This window comes from Galleria mellonella, unplaced genomic scaffold, assembly GCF_026898425.1.
Source record: "Galleria mellonella isolate WM207_F2 unplaced genomic scaffold, CSIRO_AGI_GalMel_v1 utg117, whole genome shotgun sequence".
Taxonomy (NCBI): domain Eukaryota; kingdom Metazoa; phylum Arthropoda; class Insecta; order Lepidoptera; family Pyralidae; genus Galleria; species Galleria mellonella.
In genome coordinates this window covers 6,765,092-6,789,589 of record NW_026441980.1, presented here as the reverse complement: position 1 = coordinate 6,789,589, position 24,498 = coordinate 6,765,092, and the positions used below count along the sequence as shown (strand labels likewise).

Genomic DNA, 24,498 nt, shown 5'->3' with positions numbered 1-24,498 from the left:
GGAGCAAATTGAGCAATACAGGTGCGAACCGGAGTTGCCGAGAGCAATCGACAAACACGCAATCGCATGCAGCGTTGGGATGCGTACAAAGAAAACGATGGAGAGATGCAAGATTGTCTATTCTGCGTTGACCAACCGATAATAGTGCACCATCAAATAGCACTTTCGCCTTACCTCGTATATTAAACCTACCATACCGAATACAAACAGCGATGGCTACAAATAAGAATAGTAGCCGTAAAGTTTACTGTACTCGTATAGCAAACGTGCAAAGCTCTGAACTCTTTCCAACATTATCTTGTATTTTGTTTCATGAGGGTTCCAAATAAATGAATTTAATTCTAAAATGCATCGTACAAATGAATAATATAATAATAATATCGCACCTTTATCTTGAAGTTGCGCCAACTGCCTTATCACTTATTTGTATGATGATTTGTATTGCGACAAGCGCAAAAATTGGATTGCATACAAGCTATTAAATTGCTATATAATGTTTTTGTTCGTAGTAAATTAGAAAATAACGCAATTATTTGGAACCCACATGAGTCTAAATATATACTTATGGTGGAAAAAATCCAAAAGAAATTTGTAAGATGGCTGTACCAAAAACAGTATGGTTTCAAGGTGTCTTATCCCCATATATACCCGAGTATGTTTTTGTTGGGTATGGTAGGCTATAATACACTTGAAGTGAAACGAAAACTAAATTCAATTGAGTATATGTTAAAATTAGTGCGGGGGGAAAAATGTAACCAAACTGTACTGGAATCAATATCAAAAGGAGCGCCCAGTAACTACGTGCGAGCACATCGACGGCACTTATTTGATGTTCCGTTACGAAGAACAGAGTTCGCTAAGCAGGCTCCCCTATCTCTTGCATTGAAACTACTCAATGATATTTTGAGCCAGTATCCGCAATTAGATGTATTTGCCTCCAACTTGCTGGAGTTTCGTCGAGTGACCACAGAGTATTTGTGTTCAGAGGTTTTTGTTTAAGTCTTTTTATATTATTCTTGTTATATATGTGTAATATTCCTTTTTTATATGTTATTGTACTCATGCTTTCCTGTGTGAGCATATTGGAAGACTGTAAGGCTCACCCAGTGGATGTAATAAATAAATTCGAAGTGATTATGTTCAGCTCAAGCCACAACGTTGTCAATATCTCGCTGAGAGCTTCATTATAATTTTATTATGATTGAAGCTGTCTTTTTTTACACAGCAAAATATACTTGATATTATATATATTATTATAATTAAAATTATTATATTATTACTATTAGAATTAAATATTATACTAATATAATATCTATATCTTTAAATATACTCATAATTATTACAGTGTTTTTTTATATAATTATATTCCACTTTCTTCCACGCACAACCACTCTTTGAAATCAACTTCCAGCAGCAGTATTTTCGAACCTATACGACAACATAACCTTCAAGAAAAGAGCGTATTCCTTTTTAAAAGGCCGGCAGCACACCTGCAATGCCTTTAGTGTTGTGGGTAATCATGGGCGGCGGTAGTCACTTACCACCAGGTGAGCCGCGTGCTCGTTTGCCCCCTGTGTTGTAAAAAAACCCCCTTCATATTACGTGGGTGTTTCTATCGTGGGTGAGCTCTATGTACAACAGAGGATGGTTAACAGCTGATATGATAATAATGATGACAACTGTACTTAAATAATATTATAAATCCGCCACTAAGTACGTAAATTGTAAGAGTATATAATAGAGAAACAATAAAAAATAATTATATTGTTTATATTTTATATAGTAATACATAGAAAATGTTCATATCAATACAAATCATTATTGGTACACATATTAATCAATGTACATGTTTGAATTATACGGAGATGGAATCCGCGACAATCGGAATGTGAGAGAGGGTGTTAAACCATTACACCTAGACAGTGTGGCCATTATTGTCAGTTTCTGACAAGAGACGTAACACTTCCATTAAATATGGTGCCGTAGGTAACCAGTAAATATTTTGTGATTTCCATAGTATTGTACTTATATATGGTGGACGATTTTCATTAGAGGGGCTGTCAGAATTGTTGCAGTTTTCTGAAAGTATAAAATAAAATCTAAATTAAATAAAGTTTCGATAAGTGTATGTGTAATACTTTATGAATTCGTCTTAAGCGAAACATTGTAAAATATGTTTACATTTTTTAGAGAAGTAATCATTATGATAGTATATAATATAAAAGATTGTAAAGCTAGCCTCTACTAATATTAAAGCCCTGAATGTGAATTTATGTTTGTTACCACGGTTTAGCGATTCAACTAATCATGTAACTTGTTATTTTTTTTATACAACTTAGAATGGCAAACAAGCTAACGGCCCACCTGATGGAAAGTGGTAACCGTCGCCTATAAACATGAGCAGTACCATGGACATAACAGAGTAGACTGTTTCGTCCATGATAACCCCCATACGTTGCCATTCCTGAGGACTCAGATGTTATTCCTCTGTACCCTGTAAATTCACGTCATATCCCACCCTTCAAACCGAAACACAGCCATGCAAACACAACTGCTTCACGGTAGAAACACGAATGGGACAGAGATACCCAAGCAATCGACTTTTGTACAGTCTCCCTCTAGTATGTCAAGTATTGAAGAAAGACACTAATTTTTATTCTCATTAATCTTAATTTTGTATGATAAATAAAGTAATTAAAAATAATTAATACTTACAACAATCTTCTTTGGGTATACAAACGTTGTTATCATTTCTGAGGTAACCGTCTTCACATACACAAGCAGGCTGACAATATCCAGGGTCTGAGGTCTTATTTACCGGAATACTAAGACAACTGTAAGTCTGGCCTATAGCCGCACAAGTTTGCGGTGGACAGGTAACAGGGCATGTATTATATACTTCATTCTGTCCTGAACACGTGTCTGTAATGAATCAATCGAGCAAACAATTAGCTTAATTATTTGTCATAAAAAATTAATAATTGTTTATCAAGAGCATATTTTAAATAAACATGCTTGTATTTGTAATAAATACCATCGTTTAATTATTTGAGCTAACAATATTTGAAGATGTTGAAGATGAATTTGAAGATGATGACCTTGATGACGAAAAACATAATGATGATATCCCAGATGTTGAACTTTGAGATGACGTAGAGGTGATAGATAGTGAATCTGAATGAAAACACAATATTTATTTAATGCAAGAAATATTATATCTAATTTTACTTGAGAACGGGAAGAATAACTATAGGTAAGTACGTAAAAAAATCCATTTTATATTTAAACCAATACAATGCCAGTCAAATGAAATCTATTTTCAATAAAAAGAAAAGAGGAATTTAAATTCCGGCAAAGTTTCTTTTTGTGCATAATGTTAGGTGATATCTTCATCAATTAAAACAAATTTTGGTATTTTTTTTACAATTAATAGAACTTTATAGACTTTATCATAATTAATGATTTTTTTTCTTTTTATGATTTTTTTAATCCAATAATCAAAAGCAGTGAGGCTTTTGATTTTAATAGTAAGACTTTCATATTCAGTTACTTTACATACCTGCAGAAGACACCATGAGAAGCACATTAGCCATGAGGCCTAGTAGAAAAATCGATTTGAACATTATGACCAATTCAAAAACTACGTTTAAATGTATTGACAGGGATACCTACCATCTTTATATACTGATCATGTTTATATGCTCGTGCACTTGTTTCAATAAAGGTTATATTGAAATAATTAAAATTCAGTATATATAAAAGAAAATTTGTGTATATGTTGAAGAATTTATCATGTTGTTTTTTGTAGTTACGTCAATACCAGCTATCGATTACAAATTCATCACCATCATCATATCAGCCATTAACTGTTCACTGCTAAACATAAACCTCCGGCATAAGGAGTTTTGCCAGTTGTTACTACGCTTGGCAAGCGAGTTCGCAACCGTACATAGATTTGGTGATGTTTTAAGAGGAACCCATCCCTCGATCGTCATATTCTCTTAGTCGCCTCTTACGACACCCACGGGAAAAGATGAGGTGGTCCATTTTATGCCAGGACCACATGGCGATTGCACATTAGAACCACAATATTTAGTTCTAACTGACTCTCCAAACATATGTGTATACAGCTATAATTACAATGATCTACTTATAATTACACAGTTAATTTAATATAGATTAATAATTATAAATTTATATACTAGATCACACAAGTAGGGCCGCGAGATACAGATCGTTATTAATAATTCTTTCACTTATAACTTGGCATTTATCTCGTCAAAATTCCAATGTTTTGTCTTTCCTCACAAATCTTAATCGGTTTATTTATTATAAACATATTGAAATAATGCAACATTGGGGTGGAAGGGATTATTAATAATACGGGCTACCAGTCCCATTGTTAACAATATACTCTGTCAGGTCGACCTCCACATGGCCCCCCTGGAAACTGTCGTGTATCTTTGGTGTATATGTACATCAGGATAGGCTAGCTGCCCTGCCTTTTCAATCTTACCTATCATCTTTCACTGGAGCCCCGCCAGCACATACCGTTAGCGCAAGCGGGGATACTATTCCATTATCATCCATCAAAAAAAAGACAATGCTATGTTGTTATATATATGTCGGCGCAAAATAAAAAAAGACAATCTATTGATTCGGAACACTAGCGCAAAAAAGGAGGGTAGCGCTGACAAGACGTTGGTGCGCTAATAAAAAGAGGTGGGGGGGGGGGGTGTTGCTTTAAATTAGTTCCTTGTAATTTGATATTATTTGATTCATTTTTATTGTCTGAATTAACGAAAATTATTGTGGTTTAAAAATAATTATATTAATACTTTATAGTAAGAAGTTTCAGTAAGCTATAAATTTTTCAGATGATTTCTTTAAACTTGGGCTCTTGTTCTTCTCTCTTTCTATTCGTTTCTTTACTTATCCTTCTGTTTTAGTGTTAAACTCTTGAAATATTATAAGTACAAGATTTTTATAGCACCTATATAGTCAAAGCGACTACATCTCACCTAATCATCATCACCATCATATCAAATATTATTTCTCCACTATTGAACATAGACCTTCTCCATAGATAAGGAACGGTCTTGAACCACCCGTATCCACTGATCTCTAATTCGAAACTATTGAATACGGGCAATTATGTAGGACCATGTTTCAGTTCCAGAAGTCACCACTGGCAACACTCACTAGTTAAAAACCTTTGTCTTTAAACTTTGAGATATTTTAGATGAGAACATATGGCGCATACTTCCAAATTCTTTTATTTTAAATAAGAAATGAGAAAATATGAAGATTAACATCACACACAGCAATCAATTAATCTATAGTATGATTAAACTCAAAAACTTAAAAATTATTTCACCTATAGAATGCTACATTCTCTATGAGAAAATGAAATATAAGCTACGTTAGCAGTATTTTATTTTCATAAAAATCATGCGAATCCGGAACGCGCCGCTACTAATATATATATTTATTTATTTATTTATTTTACACTTTATTGCACCAAGTAAAAAGAGAAATAACAAATATTGTAAATAATAATAAGAAGTGATACAAAAGGCGGCCTTATCGCTAAGCAATCCCTTATTATAATTCCTAATAGAGTAGTTGAGGGTATTTGTCAACTGTTGCTATTATGGCAAACTTAACAACTTGACGTGCTCACATTTTACCAAATGTATTAAAGTTTCTAGCGAGCTATGGAGAGGGTTATGTTCGGAGTTTATTTACATAATAGAATCCGAAACGAGGATATCCGCAAAAGAACTGTAATCAACATAGCCCGAATGATAAGTAAGCTGAATGGTAATGGACTAATCACATAGCTCAAATAATCGACAACCGATGAAGAAGAAAGGTTTTTGAGTGACGACCCTGTACATGCAAATACAGTGTAGAATGGAATGGCGACCTCAAATGGATTGCAGAAAGTCACTGGATGATGGTTCAGGACCGTTTGTTTTGGCAGTCTATGGGGGAGGCCTATGTTCAACAATGGATAAATAATGGTTAAGATGATAATAATGACGGGAGTTCTACGCAGTAAGAGTAATAAAATCCTACCTACCACCATCGCTTGGATGAATTCATTTAATTATTATTGATTTTTTTCAGTTACCGGAGATATTCTAAAGATCTGGTATGTACAAAGTATAGAGTTGGCAGTGAATAATTGATCCACATAATTGATTAAATTTAACATAACTATCAACAATCAATTAAATTAATACAAAAACAATAAAACAAAAATAAACAACGTTATATCTCAGCACCTACTATCTTCCTTCTATCGACTCGAAATTTAGAATAGTTTTACATAATGTTGGCTAGCACATAATGAACATAATTAAAAAAAAAATTCTTTACTAGGAGATCTAAAAGGGTATTCAAAATTACAAAATTAATCTACTAGTCCAAATGGGATGTCATACGAAAAGGCTTTCTCTGCTCACTTAAAATTTGTGGAGAAAATAAAATCTTAATTTTTATTTATTTTTATGATGTGTAATTTTTTAGTTATAATCGAAAATGCAAGAAAAAAAATTATTCTCTTTTATCTCCGAGGTTTCCGAAGCGAAAATTTTTAAATAATTACAGTTTATAAAGGTGTATGAGAATATTACACAAAAAATAAAACGCTGTTTTACCTAGCACAGTTTTTAAAAAAAATATCACTAATCTTCCAAAAACCAACTCATTTATGTGGTTTAGTTTTGACTACTAATAAGAATAATAAATTTTTAATTTTATAATTAATATTATGGATATAATATTAATAATAATATTAGGTTTAGTAAGAAAGGTGCGATAAAGGTAATTTTATCTCATAATTATATATTTACGTACGAAACCCTCGGCGTATGAATTCAACTCACACTTGATCGGTTTTTCTTTTTTACTTATATAATTTACTACTAATTAACAGTAGTAGTGCGAGTGAAAATAATAGAGAAACATTAAAAAAGTAATCATATTATTTTATATATTAGAAAACACACACAATGCAGTAAGAAGTTAACATCAATACAAATATACTTGTACAATCAATTTCAGTACTTGAATTTTGCAAAACTCGAACCTGGAGTAATCAAAAGGTGAAAGTAAATTAATCTCAGTTAATTAATCCTTTACACCACCAAGGTCTTTAATGTGGATTTCTGACAAAAGAGGTAATACTTCCAGAAACGTGTCATAGGCAACCAGTAACTATTTTGTTATTTTCTTGATGTTGTGGCTATCTATGGGGGACGATAACCACTATTCATTAGACAAGCTGTCAGAATTCTCATTTTCTGAAAGTATAAAAAAAATTCTAAATTAATTTGGATCTGATTAAATGCTGATATGATAAATAGACAATATGAATTCACCTAATTCTAAATAAATATAAACGTGCACAATTTTTACTAAAACGATGTATTTAATTACCAAGTATCTAGGTTTCTATCTGGTGATTATTTGATGACTGTAAGATAATACCTATAAATAAATTTATTTATTTCGAATATAATACAGTTGTTTATATACTTAGATCTTAAAAACAATTACCTAACTATTGATTTGTGGGTATATGTATAATTAAAAAATTTCTTACGTGTCGTATAGTGTATAGTGCGTTCTACACCATATACTATACATACTCGTATAATACTATACGAAGAAGTAGTAAATAAAGTTATTATAAATAATTATTACTCACTGCATTCTTCTACTGATACACATTCATTGTTTTGATTTCTAAAATATTTTGATATACATCTACAAGCTGGCTTGCAATATCCGGGTACTTCAGTAGGATTTGCAGGAATATTAGGACAATGGTAAATTTTGCCGATAGCATCACAAGTTTGCGGTGGACAGATTGGAGGGCATGTATCGTATACTTCATTCTGTCCTGAACATGTATCTGTAAAAATAAATCACGAACACAATTTTTACTTAATACTCACACACGAAAATATGTTTACTTTTACTTATATATAATATTATAAAGAGGTAAATTTGTAAGTTCGGATATTCGGGTTAATCTCTGGAACTACTAATGAAAACTTTTACACTGTTAGAAAGGTATATTATCTCTGAATGAACTATAATAATATCTATGCTTATGCTTGTCAGTATTTAAAGACGTTGATAATGAATTTGGAGATGATAAACTTGATAATGACTTTTCAGATGTTGATCTATTTTTTTTTATTTAACTAATTTGATCTTTGCATTAATGATAGATTTTTTAGAAAATCCAATTATTTCACAGCTTTTGATTCTAATTTGATAAAAAAAAAACAATTTTCAATATTTATACATACCAGCAGAAGACACTAAGAAAAAAACATTGGCCACAAGGGCTAGTATAAAAACCGATTTAAACATTATTACCGACTCAAAAAATCTCCTTCTAATATTAGTATTGACAGGCATACTTACCTCTTTATATACTAATCGTGTAGGTGTATTCGTGCACTTGTTCCAATAAAGATAATATTGAAATACTTAAAATTCAATATGTATAAAGAAAAACTTTTGTATACGTTGAACAATTTTTCGTGTTGTTTTTTGTAGTTACGTCAATACGAGTATCATAAAACTGCAATTCCAGCTAAGTAATTAATCATTTATTAAAACATAATTTAAACAATTAGTAACAATAAATGTTGATTTTGTATGAAACTAGTACTCTCGTTAATGAGAAAGGGCATTTTAAGGTGGTTCGAGCATGTGGATAAAATGTTCCCAAAATACTGGTGGGTAGATCTAAAATTACTTAAAAAAGTACTGTGACAGGTAAATATATATTACCTTGCTAAAATTATGCTATACCACTGATGTCAGCAGATTTGACTTCATTCACACCATCCAAGGCATTACCGGCATTTATATACACTAATAATAATAAAAATAATAATATCGCAATCAGTATTATCATTTCATTTTCATCTCATAAAAAAAGTTCATGTTGACCTTGTGGACGACGATTGGAAAATACCAATTCACGCTGGTTCTATCCACGATCAAACTCGAAATTGTGCGACGTATATCGGTTTAGGTTATATACCACGTTTACACATGTTTTACATTCAAAAGGTGTAAATAAAAGTTGATTCACTATAACGTATACGTATAATCAATAATAGACAAAAAAATAATCAAAGAATTAATTAATCATATCCGACAAGAGCATTGTCGAATTTAAAAATTGTCTTTTAGATTTAACTTATTTATTGCTCTAGTGACAACCTTATTGCAATAGTATTAAGTATATTTTGATTTCATTTCAATAAAATTTTTTGAAGAGTTTAATAATATATATGGGATCGATTCTGAGACGCCATTTCTCCATACCTATCTCTAAAATTAAAATTTCAATTTTATATCACAGTGAAATATGTATTGTTGGGACCAATATGAACTATTTTTTTTAATAGAAATAAGTAAAAAATATTACAATTTATTTTAGGATGGTCTTATGGGCCAACAATAATTTCGCAAAATTTCCAAATTAAAATATTGGAATTAAAGACAAATTTACAGAAATGGCACATAAGAATTGGCCCTAATGTATTTTAATACCAAATACTAGATCTCATAGAGTTTGAACAGTAAGGTCTGACTTCTTTTAATATGCAGAAACTTGACAAATCCAGATTGTCACATCAAACCGTGCGAAAGAACAAGAATTTGAAAATGTAGGAACCTAATAATTTAAAAATCTTTTTTTATTTTAATGAGTATTCTTCGATTTACGACTCAATATTTTTTTATCTTAATTCACTTTAAAAGTTTCAATACATATTGTAGGTTCTTATAAATAAAAGGAATATATTAAAAAGTATATTAACAAAAAAGTTTTTTACTTTCGAAAACAATCTTTCACTTATAATCTACTGTATTATATAAATATAGTCATTTTTAGTTTTGCTTCAACTTCTTTAGAATATATTAGTTTCCAGCATAAACACCACAAAATAATGGGTTCCTTTCAAGTAACAAGTAGAATATGAAAGGATGATCAGCCCTAAAGGTATACACAGTTTCAGGCGGTGATGCTGATGTTGTACCCACAATTATTACTGAAATAATAGAAAGTAATTATCATTATAAAATAATAGTGCATTATTTATCGAATTACAATAAACATAATGTAGTAATTAAAAATTATAACAAGGAACTTGTAGTTCCAATATTATTTTTACAGTACAGTAACTCGGCTCTGAAGAATGGCTTATAATTTATATATCCTAAAGTAATAAATAAGGTAAGTCGTTTATTAGTTTCTTCTTTTCGTTTTAATAATTGGACCTATCTTTATGAAATTTAGTAAAGATATATATAGTATTTGACATATAAAAACATGGAATATTTTATATTGCGGTCACGCTAATGAAACTGCATCCATAGCTACTATGATATTATAAATATGAAAGTGGATTTGTTTGTTACTTTTTAGTATCTAAACAGCTTAAACAATTGTTATGAAGTTTAACAATACGTAGTATTTGAGATGGAGAATAGCTGTTTTTAACTAATCAGTATTTTCTAAGCACACGGACGACAGGAGCGTTAGTATATTGGAATACATTCGTACCATTTACAGCAGCAGCTTCAGTTCCAGTTTCATCGAATTTTATGTTCGCCCTCTGTATTGCAGCTGATACACCTAGCTCTTCGTTGTTTGTTAAGATTCCACTTAAATCTGCTTTTTTTGTATCAAAAATATCAGTAACATTCACCTACAAATATCAAACATAATAATAATAACTCTTTATTGCGCACGAGAGAGATATATACAAGAATTATTTATACAGAATGTGCATATACAAAAGCCGGCTTTACCGCTAAAAGCAATCTCTTACAGACAAACTGGCATAAATAATATTTAATGCTCATACTTTTATTTAACTAATTGTTTAAAAATTTTATCTTACCTTCTGAAGAATATCGACTAAATCAATACCAGTAGTTATTTCATGTCTTGGTATATAAAGGTAGCAGGTTTCATATTTCAATAGATCAAGAGCAGTATTAAATACATCAGGATCTCTAATTTTTTCAGCAACAATATTGTAACCATCTACATCATTCGGTAAGAAAGCAATATATGAGAAATTTCCTCCTTTATATGTTATCTCTAGTATCTAAAACAAATGTACTTATGTTAAACTAGTTCTATTAGATTGGAAAGTAAAAAGACTCCCCACCTGATGAAAAGTAATAATCGCAGTCGACGGATATTAAGAGCACCACATCACACATCACAGCATATACTATAACATAAAGTCGCTCATATATTACTATTTCTGAGGTTTAACGTCTCCGAATGCTGTAATTTCACTGTTCCATTCCATCGTTTAAACCGAAACACAACCAGATAAATACAATTACTTGCCGACACAATAATTGTGTACTTATTATGTATCTAGTTTTGAACATTAATGATAAATTTTAAAGTCTATTTACATATGCGTGTAGTTAATAATTTATTTTAAAACAAAATACATCAAACAGACATCAAGCGCATTATTGTTAATGTATTATTACCTTACAATTGAGATCTTTACTTTCTGCATATCTAAAAACGCCTTTCTGATACATTAGTGGTACTTGAACGGTGTCTGTATTACTAATATGAAAATCTTCAGTTTTCGTATCGTTTGGATTAAATTGTTTCTGCCAATTTCCCTGTGAATCAAAACATATTTATTTTATTAAAAACATATGACTATCAGGGTATGTATGATCAATAAATATTTTTAAGATTAATTATAAAAATACACTGTAAAACTAATAAAAAGTAATAAAGATATTTACCAAAAAATAGATAACGTTGGTCAGAACTAAACGAGTGTAAGCGCTGAACATATCGGCTGATACAACATTTTTTATAAGCTCTCTTGTTTCTTTTTCAATCTGAAATTATGAGAAACATATTACTGATATTAAGACATTTACAGTTTAGTTGGAGAAATCGGTTGATTTCTTGACCAACACAGTGCTAACTGATCAAGCCAGGATAAACAGCAACAGTAATATGATAATTACATTAAGCAGTTAAGTGATGGACTAAAGGATAATACAATTTCCAAGCAACAAGATTCCAAGACTAATTATTATTGTCTATTATTACTATTATTATCTACTATTATGTCATGTACATATATATGTATTATTATTATACATACATATGTATAATCATAATATTCATAATATCGAAATAAGTTTAAAATATTAAGTACTAAACAACAATATGCCAATAAATATTTCATTCGGTGAATCTCTATATACTCGTATGTACTATCTTTTCATTAATTGTATTTATTATTTTTAAATTTAAATTGTAATTATCTCTACCATAATAGACATTTCGTATTTTTTTAAGTGTTATATTAATAATAAAATTATTTTCATTCCCATTATAAACTTATTGGTCGGCCTTTTGATGCAATGTAACCTCCACCATGAATCTCATGCGCAACATTAGAATATTCTTCAGAACATATTGGTAATATAAATTTATAGAAAATCGTCTATACGCACCCAGGCATTAATAGTGTCAGCGGCTTGTTCAGGTTTACTAAAGTCAATATTTTCCGCTTCAGCACCGAAGACATCACGTGAGTCGTTTTCAAAATTGTCAGTGAGCTGATATTGTTTGTTCACGTAAATCTTTGCGGCCAAATCCAATATAGCTTCTTCTTGTGACTTCAATGAACTTATAAGTGCCGGAAATACACGTCGAATCTAAAGAATATTCGAAATTACATTATTAGTAATAGTTAAATATGTGCATCGTAATCTGCAGAAATAACAACATATGAGGGGTACCATGGACATAACAGTATATTCTGTGGCTTCCATGGTGCTGATCACATCTATAGATAAGAGTTACCACTTTCCATCAGTGGAGGTACGTTAGTTTGTTTGACATTCTCATAAAAAAAAGAAAATATAAATATGAACTAAGAATCACAAATATGCTAATGACCAATTTTTTTTAAAACGCCGACAATGGCATGTTCCTCAAGCTAAGAAAACCTGTATTATGAGGGGCCAGATAATAAATACTGGAGTTAAAACCTAGAACACACAGACCCAAGCCAATTCAGAAAAGTTCGTTTCCTAAATTGGCCTGACCAGAAATTGAACCCGGGACCTCGTTTTAGCAACGTGTTCACTACTACGCTACGGAAATTGTCAAAATTGAGGAAGGTGATAACCACCACTACCTATAAACAACACATATACTATGTTAGCCATTTCTCTCTTCATACGTCGCAATTCGAAAAGACTAAAATAAAAGATACCTATTACTTTTTTATTTATTTATTTAAACTTTATTATCCAATAATATCAAAATCTCCAATAAAAAATGCTCATATAAAACTTTACTACTCTCAATTATTGAGGAAACGGGAATTGTTGGCAACAGGGTCAAGTGATCCCATTTCTAACAGTATACCTACTCTATCAGGTCGACCTCAACGCAATCCGCACTAGAAACCATCGTAGTTAATTCGTGATGAATTGGTCATTATGGGCCAACTGACCCAAATTCAGTCTCGATTGTTATTCCTCACTGATACTAAGAAAAAGAAGCATAGTTAACCTATTCCGGCTGTTTAAGAGACCTTACCGTCTATCTTGCTCTGTGCGGGCGAGATCGACAATCATCAGGGCTATCTCTTTTAGAATTGCAATAGTGTTACGTCTTAAAATAGTTTACGATTTCGTAATTTTAGAAGTTATGTATATTTTTCTATACTTTGCATGTTTATTTAATAAACAATATTGGTATGGCTTTTTATTAAATTAACAATATAAAAATAAAGAAATTACTTGCTCTTGCAATATTGTCAAATAGGCGGAAAAGGAATTGTGATGGAGTCTAATAGCCCCATTGCTAGCAATGTATCCTATCAGGTAACTTAACTAGAGGGACTGTTCTCAATCTCACCTATCATCTCTCACTGGTACTGCGTCAGTATATACCAACAGCACTTTTTATATTATAAATGAAGTCTACATTGATGATACACCAGGAATTCAACACAGCGGTTTCCAAGGAGAACCACGAAGAGGTCGATCTAATATATTCCTAACAATGGGTCCAGCAGTCCACATTACTAACCCATCCCATCCTCCCCCCGTCATTGCCGTTGGCCTAGTACAGGTGCAGGTAACCAGCTATCTTTGTGCTGCTCATCTTTTTACTCTAATGATACTCTGCCAGCGTAAACTAATTTAGTTTTATAGATATATAGAGATAAAAAATAAGTAAATATTTAAAAATAAATACCCTACTTACCTCATCTTTGCTTTTCAGATTGAGCGTGTTTAGCAGTTGGTCGTAAGAATTTCCAGGTTCAGTATAAAGAGCTAACTGCGCTAAAGGAATCAAAACTGAGAACGGCGACATCACAACACTAGTTAACGGGTTCTTTTTAATGACTTCCTGAAATAAAAAAAATATATGTTACATACTTTTTGTATGATTAAATGTCGTAATAAGTTTAAAACAAGTTAATAATGTAGTCGTCTTCAAAATTATAATGAGAAAAAAGAAATTCCAGATCTATGGTCTAAAGAATAAGCAAAAATCTACTAAAGGTGTAAACAAAAAAATACTAACATAAAGAAAATTTCCAGTGAAATCGGTGTTTCCTTGTATTAAGCGGTTTTGAACCTCTTCATCATCATCCTCTTCATCATCTCCTCCAGTTGATCCTTCAATTGAAGTTGATGTGCAGTCATCTGGCAGAGGTTTTTTTTTAATATTTTACTATATATTATGCTTTACATTTAACAATATATATTTTACATTACTATATTAATAAAATGTAAAGCTTTTGATAATATAAACAAATAACATAAAAATCATTTTTCGTTATTAATTCAATAACGTGCCTATTATTTGATTTAGTGACGGTGGTAGGCTCACCCCTACTATTTTAGGCCAATATGCTTGGCGAAACGTATGTGATATTTACCTAATTATAACATTCAACATGCTTGCATTTTTCAATTGTTGTGGTTGTGGTAATTACAACTGTGCCACAAAACTGTTTGAAAAACTTCTTTTCGATTCCTAGCTGATCGCTGAATTTATTATATATTTTACAGAAAATTTAATACAAAAGTATAAATTTATTATAATTAAAATTAAATGCCGTATATTGCCATGCATATATTGTATATTTACAAAAGAAAGATTATATACGAAACAATAGAAAATGAAAAAGAAATATATAACAATAAGGAAATACTTTAATATTTTAATATTTTAATATTTTTATTCGTACTGAACATATCGGTATCTTATGACAAAAAAAAAAACAGATAAACAGTATTTTTGCAATATGGAGTAAATTAAAGTTTTAAAAAAATTTAAAAACAAAACTTTTTTTTTTAAATATCAAAAATCTGTTTTACAAAATATGTTAAAATAACAGTGCAATTTTTCATTAATACGAACTAATTATTTCTATTTACTTACTACTATAATCTACCGGTAAGGGACATACTGTCATAATACTAATTCTCATAATAAAACCATTAGGAATTTTTACATCTAACGCTCTAACTTCTGCATCCTTTCCAGTCGTTACTCCAACTGTCTTACCTAATGGCTAGTTTAATGGAGTGACAGTATGATTATTTCTTAAGAGAACCGTAGTTCTACATTTAAATTAGGACTTTAATTTTACCATTTAGGTTTATTTTGTAACATACTCGTAACTAAATATTCGTTATGCCCCTGCTTTCAAAAGTTTTGTTGCAATATGCACATGAGTGCGTTACTCCAAAAATTTTATTTACTTATTTTACAATCTAGAAAATTAATTTCAAACTTATATTAAAGTTAATAAAGAATCAATAAGACAATGTCTGAGTCAAATTAGTCATACCATTATTATAACAACAAATACCGATCTGGGTTTTTTGTTTTATAATTCAAGCAATTCTAGTATTTATATAAAATAATTAAAAAGAAAACATACATTCACATTCGTCAATTGGTATACAGGTGCCATTAACATTCCGAGCGTAATCCGCCTCACAATAACATTTTCTATTGCAAGTGATATTAATAATCGGACAGTGGGTTTGATTCTGTTTCTTTATAGTAGCACAAACGTTATCACAAGCGCCGCCACATGAGAAGTATTCATGCGGTCCTGTACACTTTACTGAAACCAAAAATTATAAAATATAAAATTTTATTATTACAATTATAAAATATTTTATTTCACTTACTTTTATTTATGAAATATCTCGTCATTCATCATTATGTTTTATCCCTATTAAAATGTTACCGTAATGTTTTTTTTTTTCTATATAAAAAAATAAAACTATTTAATTTCAATTCTAATTTAACTAAATATAATAATATATAATTGTGTACGATAAAATATAATTAATTATTTACTAAAACGATTTTGATAAAATTTCTATGGGATCAATTAGAAAAGAAATCCTTTCTAATAAGCATGATAAGATTTTTCTAAATCAGTTTATAATTGACGGAGTTATGAAGTAACAGGCAGAAAAATACACAGCCGAATTGAGAACCTCTTCCGTTTTTGAAGTCGGTTGAAAATTAAACGCAATACTCACGACAATCTTTCTTCGATATGCACTGATCAATTAGATTTCTATAATAACCAGGTTTACATCTGCAAGCCGGCTTGCAGTATCCGGGTACTTCAGTAGGATTTGTAGGAATACTAGGACAACTGTAACTTTTGCCGATAGCATCACAAGTTTGCGGTGGACAGATTGGAGGACATGGATCGTATACTTCATTCTGTCCTAAACATTTATCTGTAATAAAATAACCAAGGCACGAAATTAATATAACACTAATATATTTATTTAATTCTAAGATAGAATCTACAAGACGAGTGCTGAGTCAGCGTTTTTGTATTAGAAATTATGTATAAAAATTCCTATCATATCCCAGCAACGTATTAACAGCCCACTACTCAGCACAAATCTCTCTCCCTAATAATATAGGCGGGCATTTTAGTGGAACTACTTACTACTTCTACTGCTCTTTGTTTCTCTGTTCGGCTTTTATAACATTCTAGGGTTAAATTATCCTAGGATAACAATACTAATACTAGAAAATAATATTATTTTTATCATTTTATAGCAATGAGCATGTAAAGATATTTTGATGTGGTCACAATATCAATAAAAAAATATATCTAACCAAATCTTTTCTAGCATTTATCAAATGCACCTTCATTTTAATTTCACTGAAGGAAAAGTAGTTGACATAAATTAAAATTCTATTAAATTTATATACTTACGACAGTCTTCCTTCGGGATACATTTGCCATCTTCATTTCTAAGGTAACCTTTTCGGCAAACACAAGCACCTTTTGATGAAGTCAGTCTAGAAGGACAAGAGTAACTCTTGCCGATACTGTCACAGGTCTGAGGCGGGCATATTATAGGATGGTCGTCATATACTTCATTAGGCCCAGTACATATTGCTAAAATAAAATCATTGCTTTAATACTGACAAGTTTTATATATATATATATATATATATATATATATATATATATATATATATATATATATATATATATATATATATATATATGCAAAGAGATGTATCTATTCATCATAAAAACTAAAACTTGTTACAATACTCACGTTTACTACAGTCCTCAGGTAAAACGCATTTTTTCAAATTCTCATCAAAAACGTATCCTTCTCTGCAATCACAGCCATTTATATTGCATATCAGGGGGCATGGCACTGGTCCATCGTTGTAATTCGAACACAATCTACCACAGTTTACTCCACAACCAGGCTGTGCATTTGGATCTCCTCCACAAGCCGCTGTTGACATATACACAAGTATAAGTAAATTAATAATTTAAGATTTTTTTTAATTTCTTCTTTTTTATCCAACTTAGAATAGCAAATTCACTTATTCTTAAAACTCCTTTAGTAAATATACACTTTGTCCTGAAGAGATCAAGAATATCACTGCCAAGAACATCCTAAAATTTCTGTTACTACAAAAAAATATTGGATATTAACTCTAATATAGTTCTTAAAGTGTCGCAAAAGTACAGGTCTAAATAACATTAATTAACCCATATATTATATAATAATAACATTAGATGAAACTATTTTGACTTACGACATTGGTCTCGAGGTATGCAGGTGCCATTGTCTGCTCTCAGATAATTGCTTTTACAAATACACCCTTTTAAACACTCATCGGGTTGATCACATGGTAACGGTATTCCGGTTTCAGCACAGGTCTTTGGTTCGCAACCAGCATTGGTGCAATTTGAGCACACTTCATTAACGCCACATGGTAATGCTGCAAATGTTTGTTATTGTATATATTAATAATAATCAAATAATAATGTACATAAGTTTGAGCCGTGTGGTCCCGGCATAGAATGAGCCACCTTTTCCTTTCCCGTGGATATCATAAAAGGCGTCTAAGGGAACTTAATAGTTGAGGGACGTGCAACACCCTCTTCTCAGCTTCTTCCAAACCTGGCAACTACTGACAAAACCCCACCTTTTGGGAAGGTCTATGTTCAGCAATGAACAGTTAACGACTGATATGATGAATATACATGACTAGTCAAGCTTTTCAGCATTTAATTCATCCAAGCTAATATTATAAAGAAGAAAGATTTATTTCTTTCTATTGGATAAACTCAACAAATATTCAACCGATTTAAACACATAAAGCTCTCGTATACTACCAGTCAGTGTAAAATTTTGGATAATTTTCAAATGGTTTCTAAAATAAAATCTCAATTTACTACTTTAAAATAATAGTTGTTCATTGCATTAAAAAAGGAATTTCTATGGAATAAACTACAGTGAAATAATGTTGCACTTATAAAATCATAAAAATGTTATCTAGTTAATATTTTAAAAATATAATAATTAGGTGTAATAAAAACTTTAAACGAAACATTAGTCATGGATGAGTATTCATCATTATCATCATATCAGCCATTATCCGTCCACTACTGGACATAAAAGCCTCCCCACAGACTGCCATAAAGAACGGTCCTGAGTCACCTACATCCACTGACTCCCTGCAACGCATTTCAGGTCGTCACTTTATCGAGTGGGGGGTCGTCCTACACTGCGTTCACCCGTACGTGGTCGCCACTCAAGAACCTTTCTTCCCCATCGAGTGTCGGTTCTTCGTGCTATGTGACCGGCCTATTGCCACTTTAGCTTGCTTATCTTTCGGGCTATATCGGTTATTTTGGTTTTTTTGCGGATATCCTCGTTTCGGATACTTGCATGCAAAGAGACTCCGAGCATAACTCTCTCTATAGCCCGCTAAGTAGCTTGTAGCTTTTGAATACGAGCAATCATGTAGGACCACGTTTCGGTTATGTAAGTCATCACTGCCAACCCACACTGGTTAAAGATATTCGCCTTCAAATTCAAAGGTATTTTGAACGAAAAGATGTGGCGTAGTTTACCGAACGCTGCCCAGCTGAGTTTAATTCGTCGGTTGCCCTCTCGGTCGAAGTTTAATTTAGCCAATCGGAAAATTGTCCCAGGTATACATATTCACCGACAACTTTGAGCGTTACTCACTTATTATCTGCTGCTAAATAGCTATGCCATATTCCAGGTTAAAGAATCTCATGTCTATAGACGATGGTTTCCACTTTCCATCAGAGAGCTGTCAATCTGTTTACCATTCTAATAATTATGTAAATATTTAGTACTGTATATGTAACTTTACATATGTTGACAACAGGAAATTGATGTATTTAGTGTAGAAACTATTCATAAGATACAGTAACTGCCTATCGTAGTAAACTTAATTACATTATGTAAAAAAAAACCTATCTATTATTTTAAATAAACCGAACAGGACTTACTGCATTGACTAGGTAAAACACATTTTCCAGTATTATCGTCTAAATAATAGCCAGGTTTGCAATCACATCCATTTTCGTAACATACCAAGATACATGCACCTGGTTTTTTGCCAATATCTTTACAGTGTCTGTTACAGTTTACACCACATCCCGGTTTTGCATTTTCATCTCCTCCACACGATACTGAAATTAGAAATTTGTGACATAAATTAACAATATATCAGCTTTAATATTTTTATCACAATATACTTATAACATTCGTCAGAATATTTCCACTCCAGACTAGCGTGTAATATCTTTATTTTCAGAAAATACATTACCTATCTTAGCTCTTATTTTTAGACTGCCTTATTTCTTCAAGACAAAATACAACGAAACAATCATAAAAAAAATGATTATGTTGATTATGTGATTTTGTACTAAATATTTAGATATTTGTAATTGAAGATGATCATGATGACAATAATAACAACCTCAATATCCATTTCGTTTACTTTTAACTTACCACTATTTGAATTATTAGTATTTGAAGATGACGATGATGAACTTGACGATACAGAACTAGATGAGGATGAACCAGATGATGACGAACTTGATGCTGCGTTACTTGATGATGAGGAAGTTGATGATGATTTTCCGGATGTAGAACTTTTAGAAATGGATGAACTTGAACTTTGAGATAGCGAAGAAGTACTAGATGTAGATTCTAAAAACAAAAATATGCTCAATTCTTTTGGAAAATACTTTGTATGTTTTTTTATTTTCAAATTTCCTTAGGATATTAGAATATTTTTTGTTAATATTATAAATACTTTCTATAAGTCATATGGATTTTCTAAAAGGCGCTATTGTGCCGCTGCTACAATTTCTGTAAATATGATTAATGAAATTTGAACTTGTTGTTTTTTATACCGTAACATAAACTTTCGACAAATCTAATAACGTCCAAAAAACTGGTAACAAAATTAATACTCAAGAAGTTTTTGTCAAAGTGTTTATCAAATTTGTATGATAAGAGTTATTGTAGATTAACGATTGTATAATAACACAATACTTACTGCCATTGTTGTTGTTACTTGACGCTGATGATGATGATGTCGATGTTGAATTAGATGACGAAGATGTTTCTTGTGAGTTATGGTTTGATTTTGTACCTAAAATTGTAAATATTTTAGATTGGATATTATGAAATTAACGAATAAGTAAATAATAACACCTAAATTAGTTATATTCGTAACTTAAATGGCAACTAAATTAAATAACTCCAATGCCCTTTACAATTCCAATACATCAACTAGGGATTAAATTTACTTATATTTCCCAGTAATAAATTTAAAATTTCTTTAAGAAAAATAGCAAAGTTACTGGTAAAAAAAAATTATAAAACAACATGGTAAAATCTATTGTAATCTTTTGGAGGAAACAATAAAGAGTATCTATCTATCTATCTATCTAAAATCTTTCGATTATAGAAAGAATTATCTAAGAGTATTCAGAATTGGCACACAAAAATTTCATAGAATATAAAAACTTCCTTCTTTCCCTATTTTGAAGCAAATTAATATTTAATACTTTATCAGTTTTACAATGATATCATTTCATATAATACATAATATAATTAGTTAATAATAATACTTAATATAATTATATACAAGTTGTTTAACAAACTAGTTTAATTGATACTTACACTGATTAGGTAAGACACATTTTCCTGTATTATCATCTAAGTAATAACCGTCTTTACAATCACATGCATTTGGATAGCACACTTGGATGCAGCCCCCAGGTTCTTTGCCTATGTCGGAACAATGTTTGTTACAATTCACCCCACATCCCGCTGTGGCGTTCTCGTCACCACCACATGAAGCTGTAGACATTATATTTTATTGAAAAAAATTTACTGGATTATAACTTAAACATTAATAAAAAACATGGGTTACGGTGTCCACTATTTCAAATTATAAAATTTTGTATAAAGTAGTAAAAGCGACTGTGAATAATTGCATGTTATGACATGCCCGAATAGAGTTCAAAGCTCTTTGGTAAGTAACTGACCATGTTTATATATACGTATATTTATTAACCGACCCGGTAAATATTGTTTTGCCTCCTATCCCTGCCTACCGAATCCTTTTCTTCGTATCCAAATGAAAATTATTCTATCCCTCAAATGGAAGTAAACATTTATAAAATTTAATTAAATCCGAAGAAGCGATTTCAGAAATTAATGTAAATGAACTTCATGATATGGGATTTTTATATATTTAAATAATGTTATATTTAGACATTGAAGGTATATTGAATAAAATTCCACATACTTTCCATTGAACTTCGGTTATCGACCAATATTTTCGATTCAGAATTCAAATCAGATAATCATAACTTTTATAATTTTGTATTTATACGTACGGTGAAACACTTTCCTGTGTCTAATCTATAACTAAATCAAATCTGAGGTACGCTATATCTCTTATGAATATCTCATATTATATAGCTGTTTTGTACACAACTAAGAACTAGTTATGTAAAAAATACTTTAAAATTTTTGAAATTTTTATTACACTTATTTCGTATTGCATAATGCAATGTAAAGCTCGAGATCTTATTAATTAAATTATAATATTATCAACTTACGACAATCTTTAGAAGGTATACAGATACCGCATTCGTTTCGTACATAACCAGTTTCACATATGCAGCCGGGATCGCCTGGACAAGTACCATTCACAGGTATTGCAAGGCAAGGTACTGGGAAACCTAGTTCCGAGCATTTCTGTGGTTCACAGACAGTATCAGGACAATCGACGTATACTTCATTTTCTCCACATGTTTCTTAAACAATCAATAAATATACTAAACAGATATCAATTAAAATATAAATTAAGGTTTTAATAAAAAAAAATTAATCATGACAAAATTAACATAAAATAAAAATTTTAAAGACTATCTATAGTTTATAAAGAGATTTATTAGAAGAAAATATTTCACATGGTCAATTATCTCTAATAATAGACACACAAAATACAGTTACATTTAGAAACTCCATCTTTCTAAATTCGCTGCCGTTTACAAAACCAGAAACAGTTATGGTTAACGTAACATAAAGGACTTGTGTAAAATAACACTGCAAGAAATATATGCATTGACTTGAGAACTTTGTCATTTTTATCATCGATTAAAGTACTTCAGATTAGTATGATATATAAATTATTTAAATATTGTCTTACAAATAAAAATACTACATCTATTTGTATACAAGGATTATAAAAAATAAAAGACAATTCCTAGTGTTATCACCAGACTATCAAGTTTTGCCTACCAATTAATAATAATAATAATAAAATCTAACACTTAAATGTGTAATTTCCGTCTATATATGTATTGTTCTTTTATAACGTTTAATATTTTATTTATTTTACCTGTAGTAGACACTAAAAGAAACACATTAGCCGCAATAGCAATAAGGAAAAACATTTTGAACATTACCACCGACTAAAAAATACCTTCCAATGTAAGTATTACCAAGGATACGTACCTCTTATATACTAAACATGTTGATATGTTCGTGCACTTGTTTCAATAAAGATAATATTGAAATAATAAAAATTCAGTAATTAAATGAAAAACTTGTATATACAATGAACAATTTCTCGAGTTGTTTTTTAGATACGTCAATATCAGTGGGTATGTACCACAATGTCAACTAAGTAATTATTCAATTAATGTCAACAATATGAATAAATTAGCCATTGTTATTTACAAAAGTATTAATCTGAAGGTGATTCAACTTCTACTACTTGCATACATACATTATTGCACTTATATTGTTAAGAAATTGGAAAATGAAGCCTTTTGTTTTGTTTTTTATATTTATCTTTCCCTGACGTTGTTTTTTCTTTTTATATTTGCATTGTAAATTTATTTACTAAATATATGGAAGTTAGAAATAATTACTTATTTAATACACCAATATACTTCGAAATCCACGATGCTCCTCAACATAGCCTTTTGTAACATTGATATATTTTTTTAGACTAAAATAATATATCCTCCCTGACCTTATTTCTACTAATTTAATATTATATATGTGAAAGTCAATTTGTTTGTTTATTTATTTGTTAACACTTGGTTGTCTAATTATCATAGTATAGTACATATTGTTTTTGGAAAGACATAGGCTTCTGTTTATCCCGTCCAGTTAATACACCCGACTCACGCAGCTAAAGTCGCAGGTAAAAACCAATTATTTTAACATCCTATCTAAAACACGATTTCATTTTGGTGCTTGACTATTAACATTTCATTATTCCGATAAACACTGCAGTAAATACTAACTGTTTTGGTTGCTGTAGTAGAGTAAATATTGAGTAGAGTAAACATTATATTTGTTTTGATTATTCACCACACCAAGGAAATGAAAAATAATGACTCTTGAAAATCAATTATTTAGAAACAATTACCGAAAACTGACCTAACCATCATGGCAGGGGGGAAAGGGATTGTTAGTAATGGGATTTAATAGTCTCATTGCTAGCAATACACCATCAAGTTGACCTCCACGCGGTTCTCCCTGGAAACCGTAGTGGTTATT

General features: G+C 30.7%; 3 protein-coding genes across 4 annotated transcripts; all 3 read right to left on the bottom strand.

Moving 5' to 3' along the window:
- Positions 1-1,754: 1,754 nt before the first annotated feature.
- Positions 1,755-3,666, bottom strand: LOC113513447 (venom serine protease inhibitor-like). The gene is made up of 3 exons (XM_026897440.3): positions 3,560-3,666; positions 2,716-2,922; positions 1,755-2,079 (listed from the first exon to the last, which is right to left on the bottom strand). Coding segments are annotated over exons 1-3 (273 nt in total). The 5' UTR covers positions 3,624-3,666; the 3' UTR covers positions 1,755-2,077.
- A 3,308-nt stretch (positions 3,667-6,974) lies between these two features.
- On the bottom strand, positions 6,975-8,422 carry LOC113511958 (venom serine protease inhibitor-like). The gene is made up of 3 exons (XM_026895693.3): positions 8,328-8,422; positions 7,718-7,924; positions 6,975-7,310 (listed from the first exon to the last, which is right to left on the bottom strand). Exons 1-3 carry the CDS (start codon positions 8,389-8,391, stop codon positions 7,276-7,278), a joined length of 306 nt encoding a protein of 101 aa, XP_026751494.2. The 5' UTR covers positions 8,392-8,422; the 3' UTR covers positions 6,975-7,275.
- A 1,430-nt stretch (positions 8,423-9,852) lies between these two features.
- LOC113511955 (zonadhesin) lies at positions 9,853-23,433 on the bottom strand. Of its 2 annotated transcripts, XM_052894928.1 has the most exons (19): positions 23,327-23,433; positions 22,542-22,739; positions 21,595-21,774; positions 20,966-21,061; positions 20,413-20,613; positions 19,908-20,090; positions 18,176-18,361; positions 17,680-17,868; positions 17,328-17,513; positions 16,630-16,836; positions 16,014-16,202; positions 14,645-14,766; positions 14,321-14,467; positions 12,553-12,756; positions 11,827-11,925; positions 11,557-11,697; positions 10,944-11,153; positions 10,604-10,748; positions 9,853-10,088 (listed from the first exon to the last, which is right to left on the bottom strand). In XM_052894928.1, exons 1-19 carry the CDS (start codon positions 23,388-23,390, stop codon positions 9,958-9,960), a joined length of 3,078 nt encoding a protein of 1,025 aa, XP_052750888.1. In that variant the 5' UTR covers positions 23,391-23,433; the 3' UTR covers positions 9,853-9,957. The 2 variants fall into 2 exon arrangements, with proteins under 2 accessions (XP_052750888.1, XP_026751488.2); XM_026895687.3 differs by lacking the exon at positions 20,413-20,613.
- Between the last annotated feature and the right edge of the window lie 1,065 nt (positions 23,434-24,498).